General features: G+C 34.5%; 1 protein-coding gene across 2 annotated transcripts in view; it reads left to right on the top strand.

Annotated features, from left to right (window-relative positions):
- The window catches only part of LOC145266544 (protein XRP2-like), a 79,735-nt gene extending 57,610 nt beyond the window's left edge, over positions 1–22,125 (top strand). The window contains exons 6-9 of one of the 2 annotated variants that reach the window (XM_080122317.1): positions 771–899; positions 3,486–3,566; positions 9,713–9,812; positions 21,600–22,125. In XM_080122317.1, the coding sequence (XP_079978443.1) occupies positions 771–899; positions 3,486–3,566; positions 9,713–9,812; positions 21,600–21,775 (486 nt within the window). In that variant the 3' untranslated portion in view covers positions 21,776–22,125. The remainder of the gene's footprint in view (positions 1–770; positions 900–3,485; positions 3,567–9,712; positions 9,813–21,599) is intronic. The other variant, XM_080122316.1, reaches the window with a different exon arrangement.
- Positions 22,126–27,500: the final 5,375 nt, after the last annotated feature.

The raw sequence follows: 27,500 nt of genomic DNA, 5'->3' as shown, positions 1-27,500 counted from the left end.
AATGTATTTCAGTGAGTTCAGGCTAGGGAAGGAGGTGGGGGGGCAGTGAGAGAAGGGTACAAAATCATAGCACTCCTTCGGAAACAAAGACTGGGTCTCTTTGGACTTGTGAGCCGAGTTCTGCTGCCACACTCAGTGCCTGCCAGTGGCCACCTGATTACACCAGGGGATCACCACACTCTTCAGCACATCCAGGTACACTTTGGTGTGGATTTTCAAGCCGACTTCGAAGATGTGAGGTGGCATGATGCAGCCCTCACTTGAAACCACACCAAAGATCAGAACCATGGCCAGAAACTTTGTTTTCATCACCTTGAGCATGCTCCTGTTATCCAGATTTGCATTTTGAGAGTGCTGGCAATGGTCCTGTTGTCATAACTTGGATCGGTAGAGAGCATGAGGTGAAAATTATCAAGATGAGAACAGTAATCTGAAGAATCCAAATAATACGAATAACCAATTCTCAATCTCAAAAGGTCAAAAACATAATGCTACCAATGGGCAATGCCAGTTAACAGATCCTGCTAGTATACACACGCATGTGTGTGCTAGTACCAAAAAGTATTTAAAAATAATGTAACAGATTAATGCATATATATATATATATATATATATATATATATATATATATATATATATACTATTTTTTAGGCATTTAAGGCATCAGTTACTATGGACGGAGCATTTTATTGAGATGCAAAGACATATTTAAAAAATTTCTCTTTATAACGAATGTTTATTGATTGAAATGTTATTTTCTGTTTGGACAGGATTTGAAAATTGAAGATTATATTCCATTGCCAACTACGGAACCTTTCTCTAACTTGGAAATCTCAACGGAACCATGTCGGAGTGTTGTTCCTATCACACTGGGTACTCGGAAAAGAACTTCAGATGAAGTAAGTCTCCATTTAAAAAAAAAAAATAAATAAAGGCCTTTACTTCTGTGTGTGATTCTCTTTATTTCTCTTTTAATATTTCCTACCCCCTCTCTCTCTCTCTCTCTCTCTCTCTCTCTCTCTCTCTCTCTGTTTCTCTCCATATCACTTTCTCCATTTTTTTCCTCCATCACTACCAGCTTCTCCCATTCTCTCTCTCATTCTGTGTCTCTTTGTCTCCCATTCCACGTCTCTCCCATTCCGCGTCTCTCTCTCTCTTTCTTCTTCTCTCTCTTTCTTCTTCTCTCTCTTTCTTCTTCTCTCTCTTTCTTCTCTCTCTCTCTCTTCTTCTCTCTTTTCCTCTCTCTCTCTCTCCCATTCCCCTCTCTCTCCCATTCCCTCTCTCTCCCATTCCCTCTCTCTCCCATTCCCTCTCTCTCTCTTCCCTCTCTCTCTCTTCCCTCTCTCTCTCTCTTCCCTCTCCCATTCCCTCTCTCTCTCTCTCTTTCCCTCTCCCATTCCCTCTCTCTCTCTCTCTTCCCTCTCCCATTCCCTCTCTCTCTCTCTTCCCTCTCCCATTCCCTCTCTCTCTCTCTTCCCTCTCTCCTTCTCTTCCCTCTCTCTCTCTCTTCCCTCTCCCATTCCCTCTCTCTTCCCTCTCCCATTCCCTCTCTCTTCCCTCTCCCATTCCCTCTCTCTTCCCTCTCCCATTCCCTCTCTCTTCCCTCTCCCATTCCCTCTCTCTCTCTTCCCTCTCCCATTCCCTCTCTCTCTCTCTCTTCCCTCTCCCATTCCCTCTCTCTCTCTCTCTTCCCTCTCCCATTCCCTCTCTCTCTCTCTCTTCCCTCTCCCATTCCCTCTCTCTCTCTCTCTTCCCTCTCCCATTCCCTCTCTCTCTCTCTCTTCCCTCTCCCATTCCCTCTCTCTCTCTCTCTCTTCCCTCTCCCATTCCCCCTCTCTCTCTCTTCCCTCTCCCATTCCCTCTCTCTCTCTCTTCCCTCTCCCATTCCCTCTCTCTCTCTCTTCCCTCTCCCATTCCCTCTCTCTCTCTCTTCCCTCTCCCATTCCCTCTCTCTCTCTCTTCCCTCTCCTATTCCCTCTCTCTCTCTCTCTTCCCTCTCCCATTCCCTCTCTCTCTCTCTCTTCCCTCTCCCATTCCCTCTCGCTCTCTCTCTTCCCTCTCCCATTCCCTCTCCCATTCTTTCACTCCTCCTCTTTCTCCCATTCTTTCACTCCTCCTCTTTCTCCCATTCTCTCACTCCTCCTCTTTCTCCCATTCTCTCACTCCTCCTCTTTCTCCCATTCTCTCACTCCTCCTCTTTCTCCCATTCTCTCACTCCTCCTCTTTCTTCCATTCCCTCTTTTCTCTCTCTCTCTCCCCCATTCTATCTCCCCCATTACCTCTCCTCTCTCCCCCATTACCTCTCCTCTCTCCCCCATTACCTCTCCTCTCTCTCTCCCATTCCCTCTCTTCTCTCTCTCTCCCATTCCCTCTCCTCCTCTCTCTCTCCCATTCCCTCTCCTCCTCTCTCTCTCCCATTCCCTCTCCTCCTCTCTCTCTCCCATTCCCTCTCCTCCTCTCTCTCTCCCATTCCCTCTCCTCCTCTCTCTCTCCCATTCCCTCTCCTCCTCTCTCTCTCCCATTCCCTCTCCTCCTCTCTCTCTCCCATTACCTCTCCTCCTCTCTCTCTCCCATTACCTCTCCTCCTCTCTCTCTCCCATTACCTCTCTCCTCTCTCTCTCTCTCTCCCATTACCTCTCCTCCTCTCTCCCTCTCTCTCATTTCCTCCCCTCCTCTCTCTCTCTCTCCCATTACCTCTCCTCCTCTCTCCCTCTCTCTCATTTCCTCCCCTCCTCTCTCCCTCTCTCTCATTTCCTCCCCTCCTCTCTCTCCCATTCCCTCTCCTTCTTATCTCTATCTCTCTCTCCCATTCTCTTTCTTTGTATATATATTTTTACATTAGCATATATAAACATGACTGACAGATAACTAGGTACTGAAGGCCAATCTTAACAGTAACTTCACATACTTATATTAAATACTCAACATTAAATAACCCAAAAATGGTTGATATTCTATAAAACAAAACCACCTAACCAAACGCTACAAATAAATATTCAAAATATAAAAAATCTTGAAGCATAAACCCTTTTTCTTAAATCACTAGATTCAGCATCAAATAACCTGAAAAAATGGTTGATATGTCATAAACAACCAAACCATTTATATCGATTAGATTAAATGATTTGGTTTGACCATAGTTGAGGGCAAATCAAAGGCTCCCTTTTTCATAGGATAGTATACTGAGATAGAGTAGAGCACTATTCCTTAACACCAACCCTAGCCCTAACCATTCCTTTCTCTCAATTACTCCATCAATTTATAATACTCATCTTTATTATAATGTTTGCTATTTAGCAAAATGGAATCCAGTATCATTTCTTTGAATTTTTGGAAGGACTTAACTAAAGGCTGAAACCTTTTTTTTTTTTTTTTGTCCATTATCAAATATTAACCATTTTGTCTTCAAAATGGCCAGACGACTCCTTCGACTTGAAAGTTTCTAAAATTTCAATGTTAAAATGATTTTTTTTTTCTTTTTCCAGTCGAGCTTGATTGTGTTTTTCAACGATGGAAGTTCTCATGATCGAGCTGTCAAATTTATGCAAACTATGAAATCAGAACATGTAAGCTGTTTGTTTGTTTTTTTGTTTGTTATTTTGTTTGTTTTTTGTTTCTGTGTTTATTTATATATTTTTTTGTTGATTTTTGTGTTTTTATTTTTTTTTTAAATATTTTATTTGTTGATTTTTGTCTTTTTATCTGTCCCATATTTTTTACCTGTCCGTTTTGCGAAACAAAGGAAATCAGAAAAACTTCCATCAATATTGAGGAATCAATCTCTAAAGAAATGAAACCTCCTCAATTATCAAAACGTGAAAGATCCAAGTCACTAACAAGGACAAAAACAGATGTTAAAAATAAACACACAACAACAGAAAAAATGGAAATAGAACAGAACAACAAAAAAACTACCCCCCAAAAACAAAATGACAAACAAAAAACAGAATTAGTATTAATTGAAAATGAAAATAAATTTGAACTAGTTGAAACTGGTAGCCAAAAAAGACAGTCAAGACAAAGTAAATCTAAAAGTCCCAGACCAAAACCCAAAAAAAGCCTCTCACCAGAAACAAGAAACAGACCATCCACTTCCAAAAGAAACACCCAAACTAACATCGAAACTATGGACGTAGACATAAACACCAACAGTCCAAAACCAAAAGAAAATATAAACCATGACTAACAAAATCCTACAGTGGAACATAAGAGGATTAAAAATTAATATCGAAGAAATGCAAATACTTATCAAATCCTTATGTCCTGCAATAATTTGCCTACAGGAAACACACTTAAAAGAAAATGACAAAATTAACATAAAACACTACTCAATATACAACCACATAAACAAATTATCATGCAAAGCCACCGGTGGATCATCAATACTGATAAACGAAAACATTCCACACAGCAAAGTGAACTTAAAAACAAATATGCAAGCTGTTGCAATAACTGCAACACTACACAAAACAGTAACCCTATGCTCACTCTATATACCACCAAATGAAACAATAAACGAAACAGAATTAAACAATATAATCAAACAACTACCTAAACCTTTTCTACTGTTGGGAGACTTCAATAGTCACAATATATGGTGGGGCAGTAAAAAAAACAACAAAAGAGGCCAAACCATAGAAAAAATAATTAACCAAAATGATCTATGCCTACTCAACAACAAAGAGAATACATATATGCACCCACCAACGGGAACCCTATCAGCAATCGATATAACACTATGTGACCCAACTATATACATGGATTATAGCTGGAGAACACATAAGGATACATGCGGAAGTGACCACTTCCCAATCATAATAGAAAACGAGAATCCCAAGCCAGAAGACAAAACACCCCGCTGGAATTTACAAAAGGCAAATTGGGAAAATTTCCAAAATACATGTCAATACAGATTAATACCTGAAGCGAATCCTGACTTAGAACACATCACATATTTCAGCAACACCCTACTCACAATAGCCGAGGAGAACATACCAAAAAGTTCCACTACTACAAAATATAACAAACCCTGGTACAATAAAGAATGCAAAGAAGCTATAAGAGCCAGACGTGCAAACCTAAGGAAATTCAAAAACAGTCCAACGAAAGAAAATTTGGACACCTATAAAAACAGCAAAGCCAAAGCACGGAAAACTATCAAAGAATCAAAACGGAACTCGTGGAAAGACTATGTAACAAAAATTAATCAAAACACAAAACCCAAAAAAGTATGGGAGATGGTCAGAAAAATAGCAGGAAAAAATACAAAGAACCCTATTAAACACCTTATATGCGACAACACAAAGATTACCGACAAACAAAATATCGCAAATAAATTAGCAGAACAATTCTCAATGAACTCATCATCAAAAAACCAAAATAAAAAATTCCAAGCTATAAAGAAAAATGAAGAAAAAATAAAAATAAACTTCAAATCAAAAAATGAAGAAAACTACAATCAATTATTCAACAGTGCAGAACTAGAGGAGGCAATAAACAAATCTCCCGATACAGCAGTCGGCCCCGACGAGATCCATTATCAATTCCTCAAAAAACTACCAAAACCATCACTGGACTACTTATTACAAATTTACAATGAGATATGGATAACTAACAACATTCCAAAAAACTGGAAGCAGGCAACAGTAATCCCAATACCCAAACCAAAAAAAGACCATACAAACCCAACAAACTACCGACCCATTGCACTAACTAGTTGTTTGTGCAAAACTTTTGAGAGAATGATTAACGAAAGGTTAAATTGGTACTTGGAAAGCAAAAATCTAATTACAGAAAGCCAGTCGGGTTTCAGGAAAAATAGAAGCCCCACCGATCACTTAATAAAACTGGAAACACGCATAAGAGAAGCATTTGCAAAAAAAGAACATCTAATAGCAATTTTTTTTGACATGCAAAAGGCGTATGACACCGCTTGGAAATACGGAATCCAAAAAGACCTGTATGAACTAGGACTTAGGGGTAGAATGCCAGAAATTATCAGAAATTTCTTAACAAATAGAAACTTCCAAGTACGGATGGACAACACTTATTCAGTCCAAAAAGATCAAGAAATGGGGGTCCCCCAAGGCAGTATCCTGTCTGTCACCCTCTTCAACATTAAAATAAACAATATCATAAAAAACATAGACCCAGGAATTGAAAACGCCCTATACGTGGACGACCTACTTATATACTACCAATCTAAATATATACAAACAGCCGAACGCAAACTACAACTCTGTCTGAATAAAATAAACAAATGGACCATAGAAAATGGATTTACATTCTCAGAGGAAAAAACTAAATGCATCCACTTTTGCAAATTACGAAAATTCCACCACGACCCCAACCTGAAACTGGATAACAAGAACATCCCACTCACCGACCAACATAAATATTTAGGTATTATATTCGATAAAAAATTGAACTTTATACCGCATATAAAATATTTAAAAGCAAAATGCCAAAAGACAATGCAATTGATCAAAGTCCTAGCACACACCGATTGGGGTGCAGACAAAGTCACATTATTGAAATTATACCAAACTCTAATCAGATCTAAAATGGACTATGGATGCTTCATCTATGGAGCAGCAAGGAAGTCCTACATAAAAGAACTAAATACAATCCATCATCAAGGATTAAGATTAGCCTTGGGAGCATTTAGAACCTCTCCAGTAGAAAGCCTCTATATAGAGGCCCATGAGCCTCCACTGATTCTAAGACGACAGAAGTTAGCGCTACAATATTACCTAAAGCTGGTATCGTGTCCAACAAATCCTGCATACCAATGTACCCTCCACCCACAATACACACATCTCTTCAACAAGAAAGAAAATATCATCAAGCCCTACAGCCTCCGGATAAAAAACCTTCTCACAGAAGCCCAAATGGACATTACAAAAATACATAAATATAACAAATCAAAAACTCCACCCTGGATGATCAAACAACCACACATAATATTAAAATTAAATAAATATCCCAAAACGAAAACCCACCCATCAACCTTCCATGAAGAACTACTTATCATCCAGAATACATACAAAGAATATACACAAATTTACACTGACGGATCAAAAGATGGAGATAAAGTAGGATGCGCAGCCATCCACAAAAAAATAAAACTAAAGAAAAGGCTCCCAAACGAATCTTCTATTTTCAGCGCAGAAGCAACAGCCATAGATTCGGCACTGAATATAATAACCAATGATGACCATCAAAAATATATCATATTTACTGACTCACTTTCAATACTCATATCTCTAAAAGAAAAAAAAATGACAAACCCACTTATTACAAAATTGCTAAACAAAATAGATGCCATAACCATGAAAAAAAACATTATCTTTTGCTGGATACCAAGCCATATCGGCATATACATGAATGAACAAGCAGATAAGGCAGCAAAGGAAACTCTGCAACAAAACCACATAAGTGGAAAAATCCCCTATACAGACCTAAAGACTAAAATAAACACATTTTTGAAGAGAAAATGGCAAGAAAACTGGAGCTCATGCACCAAAAACAAACTATTCCAAATAACACCAAATATTGGAACGAGAAACACCAAAAAGTTAACAAGAAAGGAAGAGGTAGTAATGACCAGACTGCGAATAGGTCACACTCACATCACCCACTCACATCTACTAAAAGGGGAGGAGACACCAAACTGTATAACGTGTCAAGAACCCTACACAATACACCATATACTGACAAACTGCATTGACCTTGAACAAATCCGAACAAAGTATTACCAAGAAAAAAATCTGAAAACAATATTAAACAAGATTGATCCCCAAAAAATTATCAATTTTCTGAAAGAAACTAAAATATACTCAAAAATATAAGGAAAGACCCCCCCCCCAAAAAAAAGAAAAACCTTAAGAAGAACAAACCAATATTTAACACAACATAACGAACCTTTCGGCATTAAATGACCCCAAAGTGGTTGATATGCCGTAAAACAGAACAAACAAACAAACAAACAAACCTGTCCGTTTTGTTTTTAATCAGTCTTTTTTTTTATTTTTTATTTTTTTTTTTAATCAATCCGTGTTTTAATCAAACCTTTTCTTAAAATTTTTTTTATTGATCCGTTTTTATTTTAATCTGTCCGTTTTTATTTTTATCATTTTTTTTTTTTTTTTTTAATTGGTTGCTTTTTTGTGGATGAAGTTTAAGAACAAGTACGGAGAGAAATAAATCAATTACCATTAACTGTCTACTTTACTGATGCAGGTAACAGACAACATATTTGCCTCTCTGTCTCACACACACCCATAAACAGTGAGTCATCTGACATCCAGCTGTAAAGTTCTGCTGGGGTGGGGTGGGGTGGGGTGGGGTGAGGTGGGGTGAGAGGCTATTATATAATGAGACACAATGGGGTGTGTAAATATCTCCACTGGACCATCTGTGAAAAGTTAAATATCCAATGTAGCAGCAAGTTCTGTGAACATGTTTATCAGAAACAACAGTTGGAAATAAGTCATACACCATCCACCATGACGATGCAATTGCCACAGCTACGTACCTAGAAACCGAAGCTATTAAACCTAACAAATTGATATGGGGCAAGGAGAAAGAAGCAACCTTTGTAGAAGTTAGTGTCCCTAATCATGGATTAAACAGAACTGAGAGGGAAAAGATAATGAAATACCAAGATCTTATGTATGACATGAAAAGAAACTGAAATGGCATTAAAACATTTAGGCTGTCGAATGAAAAAGAAAGAATCGTTTAGCCTGAGAGTTTTCATAGAAGATGAAATAGTAAATTGCTTCTCAACTGTCAGATAGAAAGTCGTTGGGTTGGAGAACTTTATGAAAGAAAACAAAAACAAAATAATAATCTAATTGAGAGTAGTGTTAAATCACTTAAACTGTTGAGTAGAATGTCTTAAAGAAACTAACGGTGCTGATATTATTCTGTTTTGGAAAAAAAAATTTAAAATGCCTCAGTCACAGGACGGGAATTGAATATGTTGGAACAGCTGTTGCACTTGGTCCCTGGCCAAAATAGACGAGTGTGAAATTGTATTTCGTAAATATTGCTATTCATTAAAAACTAGCCTGGGTACCCGGCGTTGCCCGAGTGTTTGGAGGTGTGTGTTAAGCAAAAAAAAAAAAAAAAAAGGTGGTAGTAGGTAGGCAGGCTCGAACCTGTACTGCAAAGTAGGAAAAGAATGTAAAAAAAAAAAAGTGACGTCTAAGACTAGTAAATCAAAAACAGGGGATGACTTTCAAAAATATCAGTGAAAAAAAGCGACCCCCCACCTCCTTATAGAAAGGGCCCAGTTTAGGGTGAAGGAATTAATATTTTTAGCCAATTTTTTTATATTTGTTGTCCGAAGGGTCGAGCTTCAAAATGATGCCAATCTTGTAAAAATCTGTCGCCTCTGTCAAAAGTTTTGGGCAAACCTACATACATACATAATGCATTTAAACAGACAGGTGAGATTTATATTATAGATAAAATTGCAATTTTTTTTTTTTTTTTTTTTTTTTTTTTTTTTTTTCAAATTTTTGAATAATAAAATATGTATCTTCAGGAAATTGGACAGTTCTTTTTGCTTTTATTTTTATTTATTTTTATTTTTTTAGCTTTCAAACACACATTTTTGGGGACTTCCCTCCCCTTGCCCATGACTATTTTCTTTTTCCAAATTATTTCCTTTTTAATAAATTCTCGTCTTTATTTTTCTTCACAGCCTGATGTTGTTTTCGTGCAAAGCAGTGAAGTCGTGTTGGAATTGGACGAAGTTGAGAGAGTCTTTGGAAACCAATCGTACCAAGCGGCAGCAAAACAAGGTACGTATAAAAATTGTTATAGAGAAATACTGCCGATAGCTGTTGTGCGTATCGTACAGCAGCATCCACCAACGTGCACACCTTTAAATAAATCTGCTGGTGCTACCAGATCAGGCTGTCTGAAGATATTGGCTTCCTGCGACGAAATGCACCTAACGTTGATGCTTTTTGTTTTTCTACTTCCTTTTGCAAAACTTATGTTCTGCAAAACCAAAACCAACAACAACCCACCTTTCCCCTAACCCTAACCCATCTTTTCCTTCTTCCTGTTTCCCCTTTCTCTTTCTGTCTCCCCCACTTCCTGACTGGTTCCCTAACTTCAAATGTGCCAATGTTGTAACTCTTCTTCCCTCTCCCACTGCAAAACTCATTCATGTCGCGTTGGTACAGTGGTAGGTAACGTCACCAGCTTTGAATGCTACAGTTTTGCTTTCGATTTCGATTCTAGCTGATGGCACCCAAATACCTCTAAAAATATATATTTGAAGATATAAAGAACTTGAAGCATAAAAACTGTTTCCAAAATAACTGGATTCGGCATTAAATAACCCGAAAAGGGTTGATATGCCATAAGACAAAACAACCAAACCTTTAAATAAATCGGTAGAACCACAGTAAATATAATATATATGAAATCGGGATGAATTAAAATATCATATTTAAGCGTATTTTAGGACTGGGAGCCCCCCCCCCTCCGCTAGTAAAATATATCAATAAACCTATGAACCATAAAAAATGTGTGTTGTGCTGTTATAAGATTTTGTAGGAGTTCATCCATATATTTCTACATGAGATGGAGTTATGCAGCGGTTCTGATTTTAATAAATGTAGATGCCTCGTATTATGTGCAAAGGACATTGTAATTAATGAGATCTAGATACAGTACAGAGGTCATGAAAAATACCAAACTGATTCCAATGGAAGTCCTGTATGATGCATTTGAAATTCAACATTCTCCAATGGAGGTGTCTATGAACACTAAGTCAAAGGTACCAATGTATTAAACGTCACCATTGCAAAGAAAAGAAAAAATACCTTGGAAAAAATGTTAATCATTTATATCCAGACCCCCAAAAGAGAAAATATCGAAGCTAAATTTTACGGAAAAATTTAGCTTTTGTCATCGATTCTTTGTTTTTTCCTATCCCCCACCCCCAGCACTCAACGACCTTAGTCGAACATGGTGGCACACTGGAAGTAAATCTTTTATCGTTATGTACTTAATTATCCAATGTGGAGTAACTTTCAGAATGTATACATTTTTGCCCAAACTTATAATAGCAAATTTAATTGCTTAATCTTGTGTTTTAACAAAGATATAACATTTTTTACTAAAAAAACATTTTTTACTAAAAAAACATTTTTACTAAAAAAGTTCTGCAAAAGAATGTGATGAAACGCATATAGTCTTAAAGAAGAGACGTTGGAACTCTGTCTCTGCTCTATTGTTATTTTCATGGCAAGTGCTCTTCTGAGCTCCAATCTATGGTTTCCCTTGCCAAACTTCATGGAAAAATTTAGTTTCAAGGGAGGTAATGTAATGAACGTGAGTACATCTGGGTTCTTCTTCCTTACAAGAATATGATTGGCTAGTTAAGCCATAAATACTGACTGATAGAGCCACTCGAGAGAGAGACGTTGAAAGATATACCAAAGCCTCACATTAAGGTTATACTAACTCTGACCACGAACACTTGTTCAGTAAGTCAACTTACTATATTATTACTATATTGTCTATATATTAATACGATAGCGTGTGTGTTCTTTTCTGTGTCACGCTTTCTGGCAAATTTGATTGGTTGAGATTTAATTCTGGAATAGACATTTAATTTCGGAATATACATTTACGAACGCTCCAGGTTTATATTCAATTAGCATGTTCTCACCGCTATATTTGTTTTTAATTCTATAAAATTTAGGGTTTTATCTTTCAAAAGTTGTTAAGCAATAATTGATTTTAAGTTATCCCGTGATAAAAAACGAATCTCTCGGCCGGCGGGGACAACAATTGAGCAGTTATTTGTTTTATTTTTTTTCATTGTTTATTTATTTTTTTTTTTACATTTGTTTATTGAGAGAGAGAGAGGCGCTGATGTTTTCGTTCAAATATTATTGCTGCTGCTACTACTACGTTTACATGTAAACAAAAGCCAAGATGCGTATCTGTTATGCAACCTCAAACTTCATGAAAATCTTTGATGTTACTAACCAAAAAAGCGACACATTGTTAACGAAACTGGTTTTGTACACTATATATTTTTATAAAAACATTAAATATATATATATATATATATATATATATATATTCTTAAATGACAGTTCCTTTTTCTAAAATTATTTTTGTTACAACATTGTTTTAACTAAAATAGTTTCATGCAAAAACTGTTTTTGATACATATTTTAATCTGTATATTAATACGATAGTCTGTGTGTTATTTTCTTTGTCACATTTATTTATTTATTTTTTTTTTTCAAGTGTCTGTCGTTTAATTGTTATACCTTTCCATTTCTTGTAATAAATAATTTTACCAAGAATTCTTCATAAGTTTTGGTTTCGGTTTCAATTATAGCTGAAGGAACTCAAGTTATATATACATATTTCTTTTTCTTCATAAGTTTTGGTTTCGGTTTCGATTCAAGCTGATGCACACACGCCATATGGATATATTTTTATTTTTGAAATCACAAGTTTATAATATATAAGAATGGATCGAATATTGACTCTTATAGTAATATATAGAAATCTGTATAAATTAAAATATTATATTGCAGCATATTTTACGACCAGGCTATGTTGGGCATCCCTGCTAGCTTAGATATATACTTTTGCTGTTTTAACAAAAAAAACTACAATAATATCAGGGTGTCTCCATTTACGCTGAACATCCACAAAAATGCCAACATCAATATATTACATATGAAAGAGTCCACTGTGGAATTTCCACAGGTCCCCCTAGTTATTATTATTACATTATTACTATATTATTATTACTATATTATTACATTACATTATTACTATATTATTATTACATTACATTGTTACTATATTATTACTCAAATGATGTAACTAAGACCACTCAACTACTTCAAGCGAATATATCCCTTTTGTGGACTATAAAAAGTATAACACCAATAAATCTATGAACCATAAAAATCGTGTGTTGTATTTTTGTAAGATTTTGTGTGATTTCCTCCACATATATTTCTACAAATACAAAAAATGGAGTTATTTAACGGTTTTGATTTAATAAATGCAGATGCCTTGTGTTACGACAGAGTACGGATGAATAAAGACGACTCCCTACCTTTCTGTAATAATCGTGTTGAGAGTCGCAACCATAAGTGCCCATGATTGGTGTGTTCTCTCTGTAGAGAAACCCTTGACACTCAAACCTGGAACCCGTCTAATACAAAAATAGGAAGATAAATGCAAATTTAGGTGCTATCAGGGTTCGAGGTGGTTGCATACAAAGATGTTTAGATATTATCTTGTTCACGTGTGTTTGTCGTCAGTTGGGAAGAAATAGACGAAAAGAAATATATGACAACTACTTGGGCGAAGAAGCGAGTTGTGGAAGGGAAAAAGCCTCTATGCCTACCAAGTAGAATGCTGAGAGTTAAGAGTTTCAGCCTTTTATTTATTTATTTTTTTCTTTCTCTGCTTTCACTTTCTAAGAGACAAGATTACAAGATGCCATTAGACCAACGCATTTGGAATGAATTAAAGTAAAAAAAAATAAAATATAGCATCAATAAATCTGTGAACCATAAAAAAACATGTGTTGCGTCAAGACCAACGCATTTGAGATGAATTAGAGTAAAAAAAAAAAATAAAATAGAACATCAATAAATTTATGAACCATAAAAAACGTGTTGCGTCAGGATTACAAGATAACATTAGACCAACGCCCTTTGTTATCCATACAGTGGAACATTTGGTCATCTGTTATTTAATCAATAATCTGATTTCAACATTTGACTTATTACTAATAGCTTTGGTATCTGCATGTCTGAAGCCGAAATTATACTATTACTTCTCAATCATCTTCACGCTTACTTTGAAGATTATTTAGCGTAAAAAATAATTGTCGGCAGTAAAAATGCTTTTTTGTTAAATATTATGACCTGAGGATTCATTTCGACTTCAAAATTATTTTATTTTAAGTGAGGAAAATCACATTTTAAATGTATCCAAAGTCCGTGTACCAACGCCAAAAGAAAAAAGAGGCAGTAGTGGGGGTGTGGTGGGGGTAATCAAAACAACAGTAGGCAGAGGTGTGAAAAAAAAAATGGTAGTAGGCAGGCAGGCTCGAACCCGTAACGCAAAGAAAAAAAAAGGGTTTAAAAAAAAAAAAATGTGACGTCTCAGCCAATGTCTTCATTGCTCGACTGGAAGTTCGGAACGTTGAAATTAAGCATAGTCAATCGAAAAGACGATGACTTGCTAAAATGTTGGCGAAAAAAGCCCCCCCCCCCTCCTTGTAGAAAACTGCTCAGTTGAGGGTGAAGGAATGAAGATTTTTAGCCAATTTTTCAATATTTGTCGTCCAAGACACCGAGCTTCAAAATGATACCAAAATGGTCAGGATTTGTTGCCTGTGTCGAAAGTTTTTTGCAGGACACACACACACACACACACACACACACCATTTTGCCCCTTATATATATATAGACTAGCGGGGGTACCTGGCGTTGCCCAGGTGTTTGGAGGTGTGTGTGTGTTGGCAGGGGGGCAGATCAAAACAACCCTGTTTTTTTTTTTTTTTTTTTTTAAAAAAAAAAAACGTTGGCCGAGTGTTTGGAGGGGTAAAAGAAAAAAAAAAGTTTTAGTAGGAAGGTAGGCTTGAACCCTGAAGCCTTGACGCGAAGATGGAAACAAAAGGGAAAAAAACTTGGACACCTAACCATCTCGGCCACGAGGGGGAGAGGAAGTGAAAAGTGTCTTAATTTAACGTTTATAAAGTGAAATTGACAGGTGCGAGAAAGTTAAGTCGCGTGATGTTTGACCTTATTAAGGTCAAACTAAGTTTTGCGCTGCAAGCCAGTTTCTGTTTCCTCCACCCCAGCATTCGCTTTTTTTTTTTTACTGAAAAGCGTAACAGACACAGCGATCGAAAAAATCTCGAAAATAGCACGTAAAAGTCGGGCAAATTAAAGATAGATGTGACCCCTGGTCATAACTGGTAGATATTATTATCTAGGGGGTACATAAAGTTTTAAGGAGTGACCTGACCCAGAAGCCTGGCAAAAAAAGCCTGTGACAGATATACAGAAAAAATGCACACACTAACACACATTTTCGCTCTTATATAATTAAATTTAAAATGACAGTTTTTTTTCTAGATAAAGTATTTTTATTAACACATTGTCTTAAATAAAATATTTTATGAAAAACAGTTTTTGGTACATAAAATATTTTTATAAAAACATTAAATCTAAAAAAAAAATTTTTTTTTAAGTAAAATGACAGTTCCTTTTTCTAAATGAATTATTTTGTTAACACATTATTTTCAATAAAATATTTTTATGGTTTTTCAAAGTGTGCCTTCAGTTTTCATTTTGGCTTCAAACTTTCAATTTTGCTATGTTGCGTTTTTCGTTTCATATTCCGACGATTCGCTTTTTAGGTCATCGAGTTGACTTTTTTTTTTAGCAACCGATTAACCGCCATCTTGGCTTTGGTTCAGACTTTGGACACATTTAAAATATGATTTTCTCCACTTGAAATGCTTAAAATAAAATAATTTTTAGTTTATTTTAAGCATTTTTAAGCAAAAATTATTTTATTGATGTTGATGGTTTTGCTCTTTTCTACAAATACTATTATGGTATGCGCTCTTCAGAATTGTCTGATTTATTCCCTGCATCCTTTGTTCCAGCTCATTTGATTCGTTGGTCTAGTGGTCTTCATCAGTTTGCTGTTTTGATATCGCATTATAATACAGTTTCTTATTTCAATAATAAGGCCACAATCGAGGTTTACTAATATTATTTTGCTTGTTGGATTCCTGGGGGGGGGGGCTAATGTATCCACTATAAACTTCATAGGTATAAATCTCAGGTATTATAGGAGCAACCAGACTTATGAAAAAGAATTTCAAAATTACCTAGCCACTATTCCCGGTGAACCAGGTGTAAGATAGATTCAGACAATTGCACTAAAAGAGACGATCAGAATCTTTACAAAAGATCCCTTGGTTGTGATATGTGTTAGCGGATAAATATTTGGCATCCGGTGGGTTCCTTCATCTTGAGCTTCAACAAACTAAATCAATATCCAAAAAGTCTTAAATAGAATATTTCGTTCAAAGTTAATATCTTGAACTGTCAATTTCGAAAAAACTTACTCTATACGAATTTTGAAAGTTTCAATAAATGAACATACAATTATTAGCAAACTAAAAATGCATTTTCGAGTTTTGATAAATTGTGTGAATTAATTCGATTGTTCATAATATTGCTCTTCGCTACGAAGTTGTTTGCACAAGGTTTCGGCTGATGTAACATACAAGAATAATCAATCTCGCGAATCTTTATATAGAACTCTGATAACTTAATTATTTATTATAATTATTTATTCCACAGAGGTAATATTCTCCAAGAACTGCAAGATTGTGGAATTCTCTTCCTGCTCACTGTTTTTCTCCTGATTACAACCTTGGTCTTTTCAAGATTAAGATCAATAGTCATCTCCTGTCTTTGCGATAATCATCTTTCGTTTTTGTTAGCCCCTTATACCGAGTGGCTTCACACCTTGTCTCAAGCGATTTCCAATAAAAAAAAACTGTAGTTAATTTTTTTTTTTTTTTTTTTTTTTTTTTTGTGAATGTACTTTCAACAGTTCCATGACTCTCACTTTCCCACTTTTGTCCTTTACTTCTCATTTTTCAAGAGCAATGTTTCTGATAGAAAAGGGAAGATGTTACTTCGGTCAGTTGTGGGCTTAACCGTACATGGCCATAACTGGGGGTAAATTTTCTTTCTTTGTTACCATGTCACTAATAAAGGTACTGGTGTGATCCCCCCTCCCCCGACCCCAAACGTTGTGTGCCGTGGCTTTCTCCTTCATCTTCTAGTTCTGGTTGTGTTGTCATCGTCTTGTTCACTGGCGATCATAGATGGGGACGCACACGGGCCCACAAGTATAAAAATAAAACGCAGGAAAAACACAGATGCCAATACTTTGGATATGTCTGTTAGACTCTGATTGATTGTATGTTTCTATATGCTCAGGTTCACATGTACGTTCTGTTGAGGCCGTACCAATAACTTGCCATTAGTTCATCGCCCCATCTCCCTCGAGGGCCTCCAAGCGACCAACTGCTCTCGGCCGTATCCAAAATCCAACTGTCCACCTCTACGTTCAGGCCTCAACTAACTAAGCATACGACTGCCCACCCCTGTCAAATGTTGTTTCTATTGTTCGATCTTTAGTCCATTGTTCAATCCTTTTATCGCCATCGGTCACATCCTAAATTAAATTTTACTTTTATTTTTCTCTGTCTGCGTTAAGAACAAATTCCTATCCATTGTCTGTTGAGTTCTTTTATTACTCACTAAACCTACTTCTTTTTCTTTTGTCATTTATCCTTTCTTTCCTATTCCCCCCACCCCAGCACTCAACGACCTCAGTTGAGCATAGTGTCACGCACATATAATTTTGGTACTTGTGCATTTTAGGTTTGGAGGACATTTTTGTTTATTTTTAAAGAATTCCACTTGGAACAAGGGGAGACAATTCAATGAGTTGGTAAAATTTCATGTAACTTATTAATAAAAGCAAAACAAACATTAAATTAAGATAACACCAAATGAAACCTTAATTATCATAACATTTATTGTTTTTTTTTTTGTTTTTTTTTCCTATTCCTCTCCCCCCCCCTCCCAGCACTTGACCACCTCGGTTGAACTTTACAGCTGTGTTATCTCTATCGTCTATTCATTATCCCCCCCTGCACTCAACGACCTCAGATGATTATGGTATCACACTGATAATGAACCTTTTATCTGAGTTGACGTTATGCACCTAATATTTCAATGACCAGAACTGTGGAGTAACTTTCTGAATCTATACTGCATTTAATTGATTAATTTTTTACACAAACTCGTAAAAGCAAATCTAATTGCTTAATCTTGTGTTTTAACAAAGATATAACATTTTTACTGAAAAAGTTGTGTAAAAAAAAAAAAGTGATGAAACGCATATGGTCTTAAAGAAGAGATGTTGCAGGCCTGTCTCTGCTCTATCGTTATTTTCATGGCAAGTGCTCTTCTGAGCTCCAATCTATGATTCCCTTGCAAAACTTTCACAAAAAAGACACTCTACTAGTTACAACCACTATCAAGAATTTCCCCCACTCTATCAGTGCCTAAATCTACCACTACCAGCTTAGATTCATTAACTCTTATCCTCGAGTGGGCTTTGGGCTTTGATAAGTGGTGACCTTGTTTTAAAAAAAAAAAAAAAAAAAAAAGGGAAAAATATCCAAGCATGCAAGGCACAAAAATAATCATAATTTCCTTAATTTTAATCAGATTTTAAAAATTGAAAATTTTTTTTCTTAACTCATGAAGCTCTTCTGATTATTACTCCATTATTGAGATATTTTAAGCCATTTCAATTTCTTCATGTGTATTGCTACTATTTTGATTTATGAAAGTTTTTATTATAATTAATGTTGGTTTTTATGGTCATTTAAAGAGTGTACACATTTTATTGGGACACTCTGTACATATATTTAACCATGTGTGGAGGAACGAGAGGCGCACAATCCTGCGTCACAAACTAATTGGTGTAACCAAGCTGTTCCCAGTCTCTAAACACAGGAGTTAACCTCATGTCCCAGTGGCTACATCTTTCTTTCGTTTAGTGATGGACTCTTCTCAAAACATAACCAGACATTTACTGATCACTGGAATTACCGCTCGGGACAGAATTCTGGTGGTTGAGCAGTCATTGATCCGGCAACAGGGTGATCAATAACTTGCAACACACCACTTTGGCCCCTAGTTTGACCCCCTCCCCTGCTTCCTCACATCATATGTTCTTGGGTACACTTGTGTTTTCCGAAGTCATCCTGACATGTACCGAGTGGAACGATAAATTTGTCGCCCCAAACAAAATAACACTGCATTATTATTTTAAAACTTTTCCTGAAAAAATTAATTTAGGTAACTTGATTATGTAGTAGAGCTGACATCTATTTAATGTAGCTGCCTTCAGCCTCAATCACCGCCTCGATATGGGTCCAGAACTGGGAGCATGCCTTTTTCATATGGACCAACTAGAGCTCGGCAGATGGCAGCAATTTGGCTGGCTTTGTGTGTTGTGGAGGTCATGTTGGTGATGTTCTCGACATATGACCAAACGAAGTAGTCCAACGAGTTTAGGTCGGGGGAGGAGGGAGCCAGTGAGGAAGAGTACAGTCATAGCATTCCTTCTGAAACCAATCCTGGATCTCTTTGGACTTGTGGACTGGCGCTGAGTCCTGCTGCCACAACCAGCGGCCACCTGATTGCACCAGAAGATCGCCACACTCTTCAGCATATTCAGATACATTTTGGTGTTGACTTTCAAGCCGACTTTGAAGATGTGAGCTGGCATGATGTGGCCCTTACTTAAAACTACATCAAAGACCATAAATGTGTCCAGAAACTTTGTAGAGCTGTGCCCTCAAGCGTTGAACCGTTCAGATTTGCATTTTGAGGGTGCTGGCAATGGTCCTGTTGTCACAATTTTGATTGGTAGAGAGTATGAGTTCTACAGCAGCACATCTCCGATCTTGTTTGTTGAACATTGTATCACTTTCAGACATAATAGAAAGCTTCTATCGCTCTTAGGATTTGTGCACAACTGGCCAACTAGCAGATGGTCTGCAACAAAAAAAGAAAGCCAGTTTTCATCAAATGGAAATGGAATCAAGTTGTCTTTTCTAGGGCAACCAGTTTATCATTCTACCCTGTACTAACATGACCATTGCGAAAATTCACACTAGCTAACTCAAGTGCTACTTACTGGCGTAGGGTTCCAAATATATAACACATACCTTCAAGGAATCCCGACAGACACCAAATGGTACACCCTATCATGTGCCACTAACATTGCTTACAGAAACCACTATTTCAATTGCTGCCCACAAAATGGATGTTCTGAAACCAAAACCTGTAGAAACATTTAGAAATTTGAATGTAATGTAATGTGAACAAATTTCTAGCTGCATAACTCCCCACTTAGAATGCTCCCTAATCACAGTGGCCTCTTATGTCTCAGTAGTAATGTGCCTTGTTTAGGATGAAAAAAAAAATTAAAAAGTAAAAGGTAATTAGACTCTGCTGATACCACCCAAAATGGTTGTGAAAAATTGAGGAGGATGGAAAAACCAAGGAGAGAAAGTACTAATCAGATCCCCACTGGATAAGTGCAAAGTAAACTTTGACCTTAGGGAGGATTATTGCCACCTAGATTCCAGTGAAGACCAATGGATGTTGCCAGCAATAAATCAATGTTTAGCGGCTGTTGCAATAATGCAATATGATTTGCAAAGGTTATCGAAAGAGAAGGAGAGTACTGAAACTTTGGAGAAACTTGTTGGCACACAAACTCCAGGGAATACCATTGATTATTATTGGTGAGTAACCTCTGATGATAGTTTGTGTGAGAACTCCTAGTGAGTATTATATAATATTTTTTTATTGGAATTCTTTGAGATGAGTAATTTGTGTATTTATTTATGTTTGTTTGTTTGTTTGCGGACTGTTATCCTTGTCTTCATAGTTGTTGTTGTTGTTTCACTACATTTCGACCAACTCATCCTTTGGCCTTCTTCATGTGCTTAATCGTGACAGGATAAGAATGCTGAGTCTCTTAAGTGTATTCCTAATAATTACTGCCTTCCATAGTTGTTGTTGTCTCACCACGTTTTGGCCAATGCCTCTATCCCCTGCACAATGGGCAGTGGGGAGAGGTGTTGAATCTCAAGATAGTGATTTCAATCCTACCCAAAGCAGGCCAGAGGTTTAGTTGACCAAAACGTGGTGAGAAAACAACAATAAAAATGAGGATAACTGTCTTTTTATTACCGAAAATATACATTTTTAGACACTTGCAATAAAGTGATACACACTTAAAATTACCAAAAAATAGAAAAATTAGCATAATTTTCAAAATATTTGTTCAAGTTCCAAAAAAATCAGGGAAATAAAGGCACCTTGTTATGCCCTTCCTGTGTACCACGGCCCTGTCGGTGGGGCATTAGAATACGCCGACTACCCCCCCCCCCCTGCAGAGAGTAAAAGTCTCTCAATGGGGGTCCTGGATATGACCTTAAACTATATCCAGTGGTGAGGCCCCAGCTTGTGGGCTTTGGGGAGTGTGGAACCACCCTTTAATTACCATTGCTCCCAGGTCCACTCTGACCCAGAGTGGTAGTACCTGTTAGAGTCCCAACTATGGGTTAAATAGAAACCGACGTGAAAACAACAAATATATTCTATTAAAAAAAATTTTCTTCAAAATCTTTGGATTCGGCATTAAATAACCCGAAAAGGGTTGATATGCCGTAAAACAAAAACAACCAACCAACCAATCCTGTGTACCAAATTTCACTTCTCTGCGTTTCATAGCAATTTCAAAATAAAAAAAAAAATATTGACCTGCAAAAAAACGATGCACTGGGTTTAAATACTCCTTGTTGAGTACAAATAATGATATTTGGTTTTAACTTTAAAATTTTTACCAAAAAATTGCTATCTTTAATTTTTTTCTTCTGTTCTTCCATTGTATTTTAGGTCCCGTGATTGGCCTCGAATTGTGCGGGGAGGATGTAATAAGATATTGTCAGGAGCAAATCGTGAACATCATGAAGGGCACAACTGGCCTCGTGTTTGTCAGTCAAAACAAGACGCTGGCCAAGAAACAAATCGAAAATTTCTTCAACTATTCCGACATGCAAATGAAAATCTGAGATTCGATCTCCACCGCCACCGTCATTGTCGTCTCCATCATTTGAGACTATTTTGTTGGCCGTGGTTGTAGGTGGTGGTGCGAAGGGTAACTGGCATCCGCCGCTACGGATTTTGAGACGCCACGCGAAATGACATGGAACGACCTCCCCCCCCTGACTGCTGATGATTTCTCAATATAAAAATTTTTTTTTTTTTTTTTTTTTTATAAGGAAAAAAAAAAAATTAATTTGTATTTATTTGCTTTTTAATTAATTTATTTTATTTTTAAATATATTTTTTTTCCGCAAATATTTTTTCACGGATTGTTTCATGGATTTATTTTGCATAACTTTTTAAGACCATCATCATTGATAATAATTATAAGTATTATTTGAGGAAAAAAAAAACACAAATTTCATTTATTCATAATCAAACTACTCTTCTGATCTTGAGTGTTATTTTCACGTTTCGGTTGATGTAACCTTCGACCTTCTTCAGGTGTATCTTATCATACTCTAAAATTTTCACTGAATTTTAAATAGAACCCTTTATTTAATTCGCAGGGGTAGCATGTTCACGTTCTGTCAGCCATGAATAGATAGAAGTCCTAAGTAATTTGCAATTTTATTTTGAGTACCGCCCATACTGAGGATTGAACCTTCAACTTCCAGAAGAGTGTAACTTTACAACCGAATTCCTGTGATCGCAAGATAAAACTGAAGAAGGTCAGAAGTTACATTGACTGAAACGTTGAGGAAAAAAAACACTCAAGACGAAAACGGTATGTATCCAAATACGAATTATCGATCCTCATCTAAAAAATTTAGGCACATAACAAATTTCAACTGTGTTTATTTGCTTCTTATATATATATATATATATTTTCTTTACAGAAAGTTTAGATAAGTTATCGGTGTCGTTGGTTTAAAACCCGATAATTAGGGACCGTTTTAGATACTCATCAAGCTAATCAGATTTTAGATACTCCCATCAATACTCATCAGTGAGTAGTATTGGCTGAAGAGAGCTTGATATGGGTATCTAAAACGGTCCCTAATTATCATGTTTGAAACCGATGGTACCAATGACTTGTCTCATCTAAACTTTCTGTAAACAAAATATAAATGATACCCTCTTATTTTCGGATTTTCCTTATAATTGAGCACTCTGCTGGATTTCTTTTTCCAAAAAGAACTAATTATGTATACATATATTGGTTATATAGTTTTGTTTTCCCACATGTACATCCACTGAAACCTGTGTGTTTATTAAAGAATGTTCAATGGAGGACAGAGCAGGTATCTAGTATGTTCATTATACAAACATTATGTTTTTACATATGTGCATACATGTTTCAGTGGAGTCTCAATTTAGAGAGACCCACCTCATCAGACCAAAAAACGAAGCGACACTGAAACGATTCATTTTGTATATAAAAAGAAATAATTAAGTGTGATTCAGAACCCTGAAAAAAAAAGTGGGGGTGTTTAGTTCATGAGGGCAGGTAGCTGGGGTTGGGGGGAGGGGTAAAGGTGTGGCAAAGTGAAGGAATAGGGAGTGAGAGGAGGGGGGAGAAAGGTAAATACAATCCAGCCCTGGTCAAGGTATCTTGGGAGGGGGACGGCTATATTATAGTTTTAGTTACTTAAGTATCTATAACTTTGATCTCTTTTTTTTTTTTTTTTTTTTTTTTTTTTTTTTTAGTCTGATGACATGGGTCTCTCTCTAAATTGAGATTTCACTGAAACATATATGCACATATGTAACCAGTAATGTTTGTATAATAAACATACTATATATATATATATATATATATATTTAATTATTATAGTAAAAAAAAATAATTATATATATATATATAACTGAAAAGGGTGTTATCTTTAATAAAGCAAACCTATCAAGATAATAAAAGCTCTACCCGATTAAGAGGAGCAATTCATAAATTAAAGAAAAAAAAGCTGAGGAATACAAGTTACATTTCACTATCAGATTAATAAGCATTAGTTTCTAGAAACGCCATGACCTAAAGAGGTTCTTTCATACTCGAATTCCTATTTTCGTTCTTATTGATCTGATGATAAAATAAAGTTCTATGCAACTTTTATCCCTCATATTTTTTTTAATTTATATATATATATATATATATATATATATATATATATATATGTATATATAAGAGAAAAAAAAAATTAAAACTAAGTTGAACTTTACAATCAAAATTTATTGTTTGACTGAATACTCCAAAAAAACAATTTACAAAGTTGTTATTCCACGCAGTTTCAAAGAATGCTATTCTTGTTATTCTTCTCATCAGAGGACATAAGGAAATCAGCAAATTATATTTGTAGCAATGCTAGAATTTGCTATTTAAGGCATTAAGTGAAACCGCAATTTATTGTAGTTATAAATTGCCAAATAAAAAAGTTAAAAGATATTGGATATGTAAAAATATATATATATATATATATATATATAAAACAAACCGCGCATAATATTTGTAAATTATTTTTGGAGTATTCAGTCAAACAATAAATTTTGATTGTAAATTTCAACTTACAGTTTAAATTTTATTTCTCTTATAATAAGCTCTACTCTCTATTGCATATTGAGCTTTTTTATTCGGTTGGGATTAAATTATCTAAATATAAATACTGGTAAATATTAGATTGAAGCTTATCATTGTGTATATCAGGTAAACACTACATCCTTTTTATTTCATTACTTATGTATATATATATATATATATATATATATATATATATATATATATATATATATATATATATATATATAAATTGGGTTGACGCAAAAATAATGGCGTTTTTTGATGTTCAGCTATATATATATATTAAATTGTGATTCAATGAATTTCAAAAAACTCATTGAAATGAACTGAAGTGGTTAAGTTTCATATCAAAGAATTTTTATTATTCTAAGCAAGACAAAGAATGTTTTAGAAAATTTTCTAATTTTCTAAAGTATTCTTTGTCTTGCTTAGAATAATAAAAATTCTTTGATATGAAACTTAACCACTTCAGTTCATTTCAATGAGTTTTTTGAAATTCATTGAATCACAATTTAATATATATATATATATATATATATATATATATATATATATATATATATATATATATATATATTAGTGTTTCTGTGTGCGTTTAGATGGGATAACTTATAGAATATTACTGCCAGTAATATTTTGTAAACTTTACAATCTCACGTTTCGATAACAACTGATTGTTAAATAAAAACTATTCTGAAGTATGCATATATATATATATATGTGTGTGTGTGTATGTATGTATAAATGACATTGTTTTTGCACCAACCTTATATAATTATTTTCTAAGGATTTTGTCATGAATTTAATTTGCATGATTATTAATATTGAAGATCATCATCTTGATTTCACTCTCTTCAAATACCGATCCGTATCTCACAAAGAGTACAGTTAATAACTTCTTTATACGTGTGTTCACATCAAAACCAACTCATGCCATTCTATACTATAGGCCGCTTTAGGGCTCGGTGATACAAATTAAAAAAAAAAAAAAAAAAAATTATTTTAAGTGATAGAACAAAAATATTTTAAAATTTAAATATTTAAAAAAAAAAAAAAAAAAAAATTTTTTTTTTTTTTTCTACAAATGTGAATCACATCTTGTACCAGGCATCATAATTACCTCCCTTTTGTATCAGACATTTTAATTACCTCCCTTTGTTTTTATTTAGTTCGGTAATTAGTTTCCACAATAAAATATGTATTTTTATTTATCTGTTAACATATATTCTTCATGTGTCAGAAAGTCATTCCATGTATTTCCAAATATTATTTGACTTAATTTTCTTTAAAACAAATCTCTAAAATTTAAACATTTCTCAATCAGCCTCCAATTGTGCTTCTCAGCTGTGCCATAAAGCAGCCTGTAGTAAAGAAAACCATACATCAACTTCTTTTAACCATTAATTTCTGTAGTGCAAATATGCTAATGTTATTAGTATTATTATTGATAATAATACTATTATCATTATTATTAATACTATTATTATTACTATTGATATTGTTACTGAAAATACTATTATCATTATTAATACTATTATTATTAATGCTATTATTATTATTACTATTGATATTGTTACTGATAATACTATTATCAGTACTAATGATATTACATTTTATTTTCTGCTATAAATAATACATTTTTTACTCAACAAAATGATATCATTCATATTTTCTTAAAATATTTATTTATTTATTATTTTTTTTTTTTTTAAAGAAATTTGATTAAATCATTTTTTTTATCATTTTATTAAAAATGACTGAAACTTTTTTTCAGCAATTTAATTTCCACCATTTTTTAAAAGCATTGTTATTTTGTTAAATATTAGGGACTTACTCATGTCTTGATAGCAGAACTGGTCTAGGAAAAGGAAAACTTTTGGTTATAGTCAGTTAATGTGCTCACTAATTTCCGGCGTAATGCTACCAGAAGCGGTGACAGGGCAAATCAGTTCCTTCACTTTTATTGTTCTTCAGTATTTCTGTTGTGAAGCGATTTATTGAAATAAAATATAGGGACATTATTAAAAAAAAGTATACAATAAACATAATCAAAATTATACAAATGAAAATAACACAATTAGTCTTTATTTGCACATTTTAATAACAAAATAAAAAAATGTTTTTATTTATTTATTTTTTTTTTTTATTAGAAATATGTTTATGAAATTACTAAAATAAAAATTTTGGGTTTTTTTTTTTTTTTATTTTTTTTTTTAAAGTAAAAAAAAAATAAATAAAAAAAAATTGGAATTTATATAATAAATATATATTTATGAAAATATAAAAATAAAATTATTGAAATCAAAATAACAAATAATTTATAGGTGTGAGAGAAAAAAGAGTGGAGGAACTGATGTGCTTTGTCACCGCTTCCAGTTGTGCTACATCGGAAATTAGGAAGCTGACTATAACAAAACTTTAAAATAATACCAGCCAACCAAAATCAATCTAGTGTGGCGAAAAGTATGACCAGATCTTGCTGTAGGGTGGCCTTCATCTAAAATTAAGCGAAATGATTTTCAAGTTTGATGTTGATAGTATGAATTATTTTTTCCGTTTCAATGCATATAACTGATCATTTTTATTTATTTTTAAGTAAAATTTTTTTTTTTCGTTTTAAAAGTTAAATTGAGATAATTTTTCCTTAAAAAATAAGCTTTTTCTTTTTTTTCTTTGGTATTAATTTAAAAATTATCAATGATTCTAGTTTCATCTTCACCCATTAGTGCTCAATCTTATACATTTCATGTTCTCATTTAAAAAATTTTTTTTTTTTTTTTTTTTTTTAATTAAAAAAAGTTTTTTTTATATACGCTCCCATCTGCCCCTTTTTCAACAATGGTCCTACAAGAAAAGATATCTCCCCTCACACCACATTTTATTTATTCATTATGAAAGGAAAAGATAGTTTGCTTGAAGCATTGCTGGTAAACAAATATGCAAGTGTGTAAGAAGGCTGTTAGCGATACTGAGGTATTGAAGGGTATAAACAGAAACGAAAGAACAAAGATCTTATTGATTTTATAATCTTTGTGTATATCTATTTATGTTTCAAAATCAATCAAATACATAAATCGATTAATATGGACTTGCTGTCTAATATAACTAGGGTGGTAAGTATCTTATACATTTCGAGAATGTCTTTTCCAAAATGCCAGCGTTTTTCCTTTTTTTTTAAA

The sequence above is a fragment of the Euprymna scolopes genome, chromosome 41, assembly GCF_053919585.1.
Source record: "Euprymna scolopes isolate OS-2025 chromosome 41, ASM5391958v1, whole genome shotgun sequence".
NCBI lineage: Eukaryota > Metazoa > Mollusca > Cephalopoda > Sepiida > Sepiolidae > Euprymna > Euprymna scolopes.
Note: the sequence above shows the minus strand (reverse complement) of the source record. Positions and strands in the feature narration are given on the sequence as shown.